Source organism: Arachis duranensis, chromosome 10 (assembly GCF_000817695.3).
Source record: "Arachis duranensis cultivar V14167 chromosome 10, aradu.V14167.gnm2.J7QH, whole genome shotgun sequence".
Classification (NCBI taxonomy): Eukaryota; Viridiplantae; Streptophyta; class Magnoliopsida; order Fabales; family Fabaceae; genus Arachis; species Arachis duranensis.
Genome location: NC_029781.3, coordinates 97,685,763 through 97,696,602, shown reverse-complemented (window position 1 = coordinate 97,696,602; position 10,840 = coordinate 97,685,763). Strand labels below are relative to the sequence as shown.

The 10,840-nt window shown below is 32.4% G+C and overlaps 1 protein-coding gene across 2 annotated transcripts; it reads right to left on the bottom strand.

Annotated features, from left to right (window-relative positions):
- Positions 1–7,066: 7,066 nt before the first annotated feature.
- Positions 7,067–9,656, bottom strand: LOC107471164 (protein FEZ). Of its 2 annotated transcripts, none has more exons than XM_016090604.3 (5): positions 9,607–9,656; positions 9,346–9,492; positions 8,804–9,008; positions 7,976–8,274; positions 7,067–7,582 (listed from the first exon to the last, which is right to left on the bottom strand). In XM_016090604.3, the coding sequence occupies exons 3-5, from the start codon at positions 8,988–8,990 to the stop codon at positions 7,079–7,081; spliced, it is 990 nt and encodes a 329-aa protein (XP_015946090.1). In that variant the 5' UTR covers positions 8,991–9,008; positions 9,346–9,492; positions 9,607–9,656; the 3' UTR covers positions 7,067–7,078. The 2 variants fall into 2 exon arrangements, with proteins under 2 accessions (XP_015946090.1, XP_015946089.1); XM_016090603.3 differs by having other exon boundaries at positions 9,389–9,492.
- Positions 9,657–10,840: the final 1,184 nt, after the last annotated feature.

Sequence of the window (10,840 nt, the reverse complement as noted above, 5' to 3'; positions counted from 1 at the left end):
GTCCTCATGCTAAATGTTGCCAACCTGCACTTTGGGTCCCGCAAGAAGAAAAAGTTTACTGGTGTGTGATCATGACACCATGTAGTACTATGATACTATATGTTAACATATACCCAAGCAACAAGTAACTCTTACTTATTACATTGATACTGCCTGATGTAGCAAAAGAAGTAGCACATGGTTTTGAGTCTATTTACTAAAGCCATTAGAAAGAAAAATGCATGAGTCGAGAAAGTATATGTGAACTCTCCACAGTTGGCCCAACAAGTGGTATCAGAGCCGATGGTTAATCGGTCTGGTGGTTTTAAAGAGTATTCAAGGTGAAGCATTGAAAGTCCTCCCGGAAAAGGTGGTCTGGGTGGCGGGTCCCGCGGTGTTTTGCGGCGATGTGATGGGCGAATACTCGTGGTGGAAGAGCTAGAAATAGGGAGAGTTGATGCTTAATGTGGAGGCTCACACTTGAGGGGGAGATTGTTAGTGTTGCAAGTGTGAGGAGTGCATGAAGTTAGTCCCACATCAAAGAAAGCAAGAAAGAGTGAGGAGTTTATAAGATGAGAGACCTATTAACTTACTACCTTAAGATTTTGAGTTGGATGTGATGTCTTCTGATCTTATGTTCTCTCGCTTGATTCCTCCCCTAATCTCCCGGTGGTCGAGAACTCTCTACGATTGGCCTAACAAGTGGTATTAGAGCCGATGGTTAATAGGTATGGTGGTTTTAAGGAGTATTCATGGTGAAGTATCGAAAGTCTTCCTGGCAAATATGGTCCGGGCGGCATTTCTCGCGGTGTTTTACGGTGGTGTGATTGATGAATACTCGTGGCGGAAGAGCTAGAAAGAGGGAGAGTTGATGCTGGATGTGGAGGCTCACACTTGAGAGAGAGATTGTTAGTGTTGCAAGTGTGAGGAGTGCATGAAGTTAGTCCCACATCAAAGACAGCAAGGAAGAGTGGGGATTTTATAAGATGAGAGACCCATTAACTTACTACCTTAAGGTTTTAAGTTGGATGTGGTATCTTCTCATCTTATGTTTTCTTGCTTGATTCCTCCCTTAAATCTCCCGGTGGTCGAGAACTCTCCACGGTTGGCCCAACAAGTGGTTTCAGAGCCGATGGTCAATCGGTCTGGTGGTTTTAAGGAGTATTCAAGGTGAAGCATCGAAAGTCTTCTCGGCAAAGGTGGTCCAGGTGGCGTGTCATGCGGTGTTTTGCGGCGGTGTGATGGATGAATACTCGTGGCGGAAGAGCTAGAAAGAGGAAGAGTTGATACTTGATGTGGAGGCTCACACTTGAGGCGAAGATTGTTAGTGTTGCAAGTGTGAGGAGTGCATGAAGATAGTCCCACATCAAATAATGCAAGGAAGAGTGGGAAGTTTATAAGATGAGAGACCAATTAACTTACTACCTTAAGTTTTTGAGTTGGATGTGGTGTCTTCTCATCTTATGTTCTCTCGGTTAATTCCTCCCCTAAATTTTTCGGTAGTTGAGAACTCCCCACAGTTGGCCCAACACCTATCCCTTCACCTTGGGGAGGGGAGAAAGTGGCCGTTGCACTGATAGGAGTGTAATCTAATTGAATCTATCTATCTTTTTTGTCATTGAGGAACATGTTAAAGAGTTTAGGCAACATTTGGCCCCTATTTGTAGTAGATCTAACTCGGTTTTTGGCTGGCTCCTTACTGCCAAAATAAATTCACATGCATCAGCAACATAAAACCTTACTATTAAAAAGGCAAGTTTAGTATTTTGTCTATTTTTCCAATAAAGTCTCCTGGCCTCCTCACCTCCCTCGCTTGAAGTTTCCGTCAACTTCTCCCATTTAGTCCTCCTGCCAACTGTTGCCAACCTGCAGTTTGGGTCCCGCAAGAAGAAAAAGTTTACTGGTGTGTGATCATGACACCATGTAGTACTATGATATTATATGTTAACTATTATCCAAGCTACAAGTAACTCTTACTTATTGCATTGATACTGCCTGATGTAGCAAAAGAAATAGCACATGGTTTTGAGTCTATTTACCAAACCCATTAGAATGAAAAATACATGAGCCGAGAAAGTATATGTGAACTCTCCACGGTTGGCCCAACAAGTGATATCAGAGCCGATGATTAATCGGTCTAGTTGTCTTAAGGAGTATTCAAGGTGAAGCATCGAAAGTATTCTCGGCAAAGGTGGTCCGGGTAGCGGGTCCCGCGGTGTTTTGAGGCGGTGTGATGGACGAATACTCGTGGTAGAAGAGCTAGAAAGATGGGGAGTTGATGCTTGATATGGAGGCTCACACTTGAGGGGGAGATTGTTAGTGTTGCATGTGTGAGGAGTGGATGAAGTTAGTCCCACATCAAAGAAAGCAAGGAAGAGTGAGGAGCTTATAAGTTGAGAGACCCATTAACTTACTACCTTAAGATTTTGAGTTAGCTGTGGTATCTTCTCATCTTATGTTCTCTCACTTGATTCCTCTCCTAATCTCACGGTGGTCGAGAACTCTCCACGGTTGGCCAACAAGTGGTATCAGAGCCGATGGTTAATAGGTCTGGTGGTTTTAAGGAGTATTCAAGGTGAAGCATCAAAAGTCTTCCCGACAAAGATGATCCGGGTGGCATGTCTCGCGATGTTTTGCGGCGGTGTGATTGATGAATACTTGTGGCGGAAGAGCTAGAATAAGGGGGAGTTGATGCTTGATGTGGAGGCTCACACTTGAGGGGGAGATTGTTAGTGTTGCTAGTGTGAGAAGTGCATGAAGTTAGTCCCACATCAAAGAAAGCAAGGAAGAGTGAGGAGTTTATAAGATGAGAGATCTATTAACTTACTACCTTAAGGTTTTGAGATGGATGTGGTGTCTTCTCATCTTATGTTCTCTCGCTTGATTCCTTCACTAAATCTCCCGGTGGTCGAGAACTCTCCACGACTGGCCCAACACATATCCCCTCCCCTTAGGGAGTTTGATCAATCTTCCTTACCCATAATGGTTTAGATTGAGCCACCAGGTAGGAGAGAAAGTGACCGTTACACTGATAGGAGTGTAATCAAATTGAATCTATCTATAGTTAAAGAGATTAGGCAAGACTTGGCCCCTATTTGTAGTAGATCTAACTCGCTTTTTGGCTGGCTCCTTACTGCCAAAAGAAATTCACATGCATCAGCAACATACAAACATTTCTATTAAAAAGGCAAGTTTAATATTTTGTCTATTTTTCCAATGGAGTCTTCTGGCCTCCTCACCTCTCTCGCTTGAAGTTTCCGTCAACTTCTCCCATTCAGTCCTCATGCCAACTGTTGCCAACCTGCACTTTGGATCCCGCAAGAAGAAAAATTTTACTAGTGTGTGATCATGACACCATGTAGTACTATGATACTATATGTTAACATATATCCAAACTATAAGTAACTCTTACTTATTGCATTGATACTGCCTGATGTAGTAAAAGAAGTAGCACATAGTTTTGAGTCTATTTACCAAAGCCATTGGAATGAAAAATACATGAGTCGAAAAAGTATATGTGAACTCTCTACGGTTGGCCCAACAAGTGGTATCAGAGCTGATGGTTAATCGGTCTGGTGGTTTTAAGGAGTATTCAAGGTGAAGCATCAAAAGTCTTTCTGGCAAAGGTGGTCCGGGTGGCGTGTCCCGCGGTGTTTTGTGGCGGTGTGATGGCGAATACTCGTGGCTGAAGAGCTAGAAAGAGGGGGAGTTGATGCTTGATGTGGAGGCTCACACTTGAGAGGGAGATTGTTAGTGTTGCAATTGTGAGGAATGCATGAAGTTAGTCCCACATCAAAGAAAGCAAGAAAGAGTGAGGAGTTTATAAGATGAGAGACCCATTAACTTACTACCTTAAGGTTTTGAGTTGGATGTGGTGTCTTATCATCTTATGTTCTCTTGCTTGATTCCTTCCCTAAATCTCTCGGTAGTCGAGAACTCTCCACGGTTGGCCCAACACCTATCCCCTCCCTAATTGAATCTATCTATCTTTCTTGTCCTTGAGGCCGCTAAATTTGACTCGTTCTTTGGCTGGCTCCTTACTGCCAAAAGAAATTTACATGCATCAGTAACATACAAAACTTTCTATTAAAAGCAAGTTTAGTATTTTGTCTATTTTTTTAATGGAGTCTCCTGGCCTCCTCCCCTCCCTCGCTTGAAGTTTTCATCAACTTCCCCCATTTAGTCCTCATGCCAACTATTACCATCCTACACTTTGGGTCCCGTAAGAATAAAAAGTTTACTAGTGTGTGATCATGACACCATGTAGTACTATGATACTATATGTTAACATATATCCAAGTTACAAGTAACTCTTACTTATTGCATTAATAATGCCTGATGTAGCAAAAGAAGTATCACATAATTTTGAGTCTATTTTTTAAAGTCATTGGAATGAAAAATACATGAGTCGAGAAAGTATATGGGGCAAATGAGAAGGATGCACCTTAAAATTGGTGGGATTTTGTACACGTTAGGTTTGTTTAACTCTCATTATTCACTAAAATGGACGTCTCAATTCAAGACAGAGAATATGAAAAAATATAAGGTAACTTTTTTATTTTGATTTCATCTGATATCAAAAATAATTTTTTAAGAATTTTGTAAATATTTAGTTAGTTTATAATGTAGATAAATTAAAGAACACTTTAAATTCTGCTTGGTCTATTGGGACGTGCTCGAACACGTCTGTGAGATATACTAGTTGGTAAAAAATTGGTAAGCACTTAAAGTAATGTAGTATGAGGGATACTAGCTGGTAAGCACATTGCAAATTAGAAAGACTTTTCTTTAGAAAATTTTAAGTCCTAAGCTAGCGCCGTTGTGTCGTTGACTCTCACTCATTGTAATGAAAAAAAATTAACCAAATGTTAAAAGTAAATTTATATATTCTATAAATCAATCCAATTCTTTCTTTTAAATTTCAAACAAAAAATTTTATTTTAAAATAAGATCAATTTTAATTTATTGCAATCCAAACACACCATTATTGATTTTTTCAAAGTTTAAACACATATTTAATGGGTTTGCATGATTGCTTTTTTCAACAAGTACGTACTTGTCGGTGACATTGATTTACTAGCTACTAGACCTTCAATTCTCATTCCTTAGTAAATTCATATGCTACTCATATTTGGTTTCTTTTTTTATTTTTAATATTTTTTTAGAATTTTGTAAAAGAAATTAATAATAAAATTTTATTTATTGCATAATTTTTTATTGTCACCAATAATTATTGTAGTCCGTGGCAAGACTACTGAACCTCTACTATCTCTTCTTGTCTTCATGCCCTTTTTTTTCTATATTTTCTTAGAAATGAAAAAAAATTAAACAAGTGTTAAAGTAAATCTATATATTCTATAAACCAATTCAATTCTTTTTTCTAAATTTCAAACAAAAAGTTTTATTTTAAAATAAAATCAATTTTAATTTATTACATTCCAAACACACCATAAAATTTAAGAATAAATGTATGTTCAAATGTTTAGTTTTTGTTGTTACCAGGTATTTTTTGGTAAGCATTTATTAGAGCAACTCTAATAAAATATTTTTAGAATATGACTTTTAGTTTGGTAGTTTTAAAGAGTGAACTAATTTAAAATTAAAATTTGTATCATAATTAATAGATGAAATAAAATTAATCTCACCTTAAAAAAATATATTACTTTAATAAAAAATAAAAAATATTATTATTTATATAACTGTATTAATGGAATAATTAAAAATAATATAAAAATTTTAATTAAACTAAAACTAAGTATTAAAGTGATAAATTTTATTTTTAATTTTAAATTATTATTTATAATATATAATTTTATAAATATTGATATATTATTTTATAAGAAGCAAAATAAAACCAAATTTAAAATTAGTATTAGAGATGCTCTAAATTTTTTTCATAAGCGATAGGTGAGCCTATAGATAGGCCTGTTGGTTTTAATTTGATGGACTGATGCTCTCTTAAACACACTTTGTACTCTTCAAAAGTTTAAATTAATATTTTGTATTTGATAAAAGTTGATATGCTTATACTTTTGGCTTTTAAAATAAAATGTGTTTTTAAAAGCACTTACAAACATGTTTTCCAAAATCAATTTATCTGATAGAATATATATTCTTATTAAATTACGTTATGTATAATTAATAACTCATCATCTGATCTCTTAATTCTTATCCATAATATATATACTCTTGAAGAAAAAAAAAGGTAAAAATTATGGTGTAGACTTTGCTTTGACTCAAGTTATATATAGGTCTTCAAACCCATATGCATCTTCTACTGGATAATCTACTAAAATGGTAATTGAAAAGTTATATCATTAATAAGAATATTCTTAAAAGATACGAATAATAAATTAATTTTAAAAATATTTAAAAATATGATAAATATAATTAAATATTAAATATTTATTCTTAAAAAATATTTTAAATCATAAAAATCATACTTTGATACAATTTTGTAAAAATAAGATATTTTTTTAAAAAAATTTAATAATATTATACCAAGTAAATATATATACAATTTTTTTTTAGTAAGTATTTTTTTTGTCTACGGTATTTTTTTTATATTATACCAAGTCAATAAATTGTTGCATGTACGAGACCAAATTTAAATGCTTAACATTTGTTTAAGCGGACGAGTGAGTTGATTAAGCGAGTATTTTTTAATTTTGCTTTGTGAATGAGACCGAAATGTTAGAAAAAAAAAAAAGAAAAATTTAAAACCTTGAGACACAAGAAATATGCAAAAAAACTGGATGGGCCATGATTGTATCCTGCTCTCTAAGATTGATAGGAATAAGAAAGACTAAAAATGGAGGTCAAGTTAAACTTTAAAACTATGTGAGAAAATTACGAAAAAACTATATATACAAGCAAACTATGTGTACACAAATCAAGTATCTGAGATAAATATATAATTAATAAGCAACCAATTAATTATACGAACAAAAAGCAACTACATATACACATATATAACACATGCATGTACATTTACTAGTAAAATCAGAGCCAAATAATGGTACTGATTTTAATGGTAAATGTACTTATCAAAACCAAATCCAAATTTTGGTTTTAATTAACTATGGTATATAATTTTTTTTTAAGTGTAAGATTTATTAGTGGAATAGGTAGTGGACATGTCTGATGAGTAATCCCATGGCAGAGTAGTATTAGGCTTATTATTATTATTATTCCAAGCAGCAGCATCATCATCATTTGGAGGCAAATTGAATGGGAACCCAGCAATTGTTGTAATTACACCTGAATCATCATCATATGAGAACCCACTACTATTATTATTGTAATGATGATGATTTGGATCTTCATGAAGGCCTATGTTGGAAGAAATAACAATGGAGCTACTAGTAGTAGTGGCATCAATTTCTTTTGTGGGTTCAAGGGTAGAATTGGAATTGTAGAAGATGAAGTTGTTGTTGGAGTTTGGAATAATAGGGTGTTGGTGTTGGTGTTGTTGATGTGTGAGTATATCATCAAATAATTGATTATGATGATTCCAATTATAAGGATGATGAGGTAATGAGGCTTTTTGCGCCATGGACATTGTGTTTGTTTTCTTGAATATCCTACATATTGCCCATGAATCCTGAAATTCCAATCAACCAAATTTCATTAATTAATTTTCTGTAATTCACTTCCACTGTATAAATATACTTTTAATAATTTCTCATTCTTAGGTTAAGGGTAAAATATATTTTTTATTTTTAAAATTTTTAGAATTTTTTAAAATATCTTTAAATATTAAAAAAATATATTTTATATCACATACTATTTAACGATGCATAATAATATCTTTTTAGCAGCGTTAAAATAAAATATGTAAGAGATATTAATTTGTAGGTAAAAGTTCAAAAACCAAAACAAATATTTTTAAAATTCAAAACCAAATTAATTAAATATATAAAAGCTAACAGACCAAATTAATCATTATATCCTATATAAAACCCTTGGAAATAAATAAATAAAAAATAAAACTTACAGAAGCAGGGGTAGTTTTGTCAGAGCATTTCTTGGCTGAATCAGAAGAAAGTGAAGGGAGCCTAAACTCATGCATCATCCAATCAGTTTTGAAACCCTTAGCAGCTCTGCCTCTGTAGAAAACAAGTGATTTCTTCAAACCAATAATGGATTGGGCCTCAGATGAGTATATGGGCCTGTCAGTTCCAGTGGCCTTCCAAAACCCACATCTTGTCACTCTGTTGGGCCTTGCACTGTTTCTGTATTTCCTGTCTCTTGGACAGTAGAAATACCATTCTTTCTCTCCATTACTTGCCACCCCTTTTTTAATAAAAAAATATATAAATAAATTAAAAAAATTATCAGCTTATTAAAATTTGAAAAGAATCAAGTCAAAATCAAGGAATTTTTTCATTCAATTATGTTTAGATTATATTAATTTTTTTTTAACGTATGAAATTAATTAAATTTATGTTTATTTTAAAGAGAATGTAAACGGAAAAAAAACTTGTTTGAGAATTTCAGCATAACTCAAAAAGAAAATATCACAAACAGAAAATAGATTAACTATTTTTTAATCTTTAGAAAAAGATGGTGCAGTTTTGATTTTTGAGAACTCATTATTGATTATTAGGAAGCAAGTATAAAAATGGGTTTGATTTTTATTAAGGAACATATAGATATTAGAGGAATAATTTTATGTTTGTATTTTAATAGTCTATTTGTAATTTTTTTTTATCTTTTATTCTTTTACATCCTTGATTAAACGAATATATGTGAAAAAAGATGTACCAAGACAGATAAAAGAGATTAACAAAAAAACTCAACAAGAAAAGATATTAGTTCTTACTTGGAAGGTCCCATGGCTCATACTTATAGATATCAACTTGCTTGATCAATTCAATAGGAAGAGATTTTTGCTGAATTTTTCTTTTTAGATAAAAACCAACAATCTCTTCATCTGTTGGGTGAAATCTGAAACCTGGCATCATCTCATCTTCAATCTTATTCTCCATCTCAATATTCCTTTCCTCCATCTCCAATTCAATTTCTCACTGTACCAAATTCGACAGATAGCGGCAGTTTTTTAGCAACGGTTTCAGAAAAAAAAACTCTTGTATCTCTAACAATCAAATTCGAAGATATATAAGAGAAGACTTCTTGATAAATTTGTACAATAATGAGAAGAAAAGCATATTAAGTATATATATAATTAAGCTATGTAAGATTTAATTGCTAGATTAGTACCATCTTTCTATAGATGAATATTAAAAACTTTGTGGTTTGCAATAATTTTTGGAAAAACCAAACAAAACCAATTATCAATGTGATGTTTGTTTTCTCTAATAATACTACAAAAAGATAGAACAAATAATTGATGAAACAGTATACCTCAAAAAATAGATGTTGAGAAGTTTCAAGTTGTTGCACTTACAATAAATTTGTTTAGTCCAAGGAAATTTATGTGCCTCCCAAGAATGTTTATATATGCTTCCTAAGCTTCTGCCTCCCTTTCATTAAGGATATATTTATATTTCTCTAATTGAGATCACAAAAATTCCTTAGTGAATAGGAATTATGTCACTTAAATGAAGGACAAGTTAAAATAAAATAAAATAAAATAAAATAAAATAAAATAAAATAAAAACATACCCTTTAATGGATGTGTCTCAATTCCACCATTTGAGACCAGTATTAATATATAATGATTTTGGGAAAGACCAAAATAAGGATCACACAAGAGACTATAGAATCAATAGCTTTCAATACTGTTTTGTTTTTTTTCCTTTTTTATTTCTTCCAATTTATTTTTTTTTTTGAAAAAAGAAAAAAAAAGGAGATTATTCCATTTTTCACACTTGCTGATGCTCATAAACTTCTCCCTTTCAACTTCAACATACAAAGACAAGGGGAAAATGACAAAGCAAGCTTCTTTGAATGTAGTAACAATTATTTCATTTTCTCTACTAATAAAATAAGGCAATTCTGTTTTTATTTTAAAATTGTTCTTTGTAAGTTGTTGGCCGGACCTAGTTCTTAATATAATAATCTTAATGTTATATTCAGTATGATTGATTGTTTTCTATATACCTAATTCTTCTATGGCCGATTTTGGAAAAAAATATCATTTTTTTCCCTTATAACAACAATTCATGTGTATCCAAAATTCTCATTTCAATCCCATTATTTTCACACCTCCTATCTATTCCCCATGCTTTGTGAGGAATAAGAACAAGTGACACGTCATGAGTTGTCTAGATAGGTATCTTTAAAATCTACTTAATATATTAAAACTGATTTTTTTTCAATTAATGAAAGTGAGGTGTCACTTTCTCGTGAACCCATTTTCCCTCCAAAAGAAATGCATTTAATAAATGATACATAATTATACTAATTTAGGAAAATATCTTTATTTTAATTATATAAAATCAATATTTAATGTATTATTAAACTACTTATCAATTATTAATAAAAAATATTTTTAATTATTTTAATGAATAATGCATAATTACAAGTTGTTAACCTATTTATATTGATAATAATAATAATTTTATTAGAATAAATATCAAATTCTATTCCTAATATAAAAATATAAAACTTAATTCCTTCCATTTTTAATTTATCACTATAAAAGACCATGTATGCTAGAAAAAAATATTATTTGTTTACCAATTACTCTTTCATTTGATAGCTTTTACAACAATTCTTTTTCTTCCTATGAGGCGTCATTGCAAGAAGACAACTATTGTGGACACAAACTACCACACTCTCCAACTTTCGTGCTCATCATTCGGAGCTCTATAAGATATGTTATCTATGAAGTATTTATAGACCATGGTGTTATCATGTATGCATAAATAAAAAAATATTTCGTATTTAAATTTAA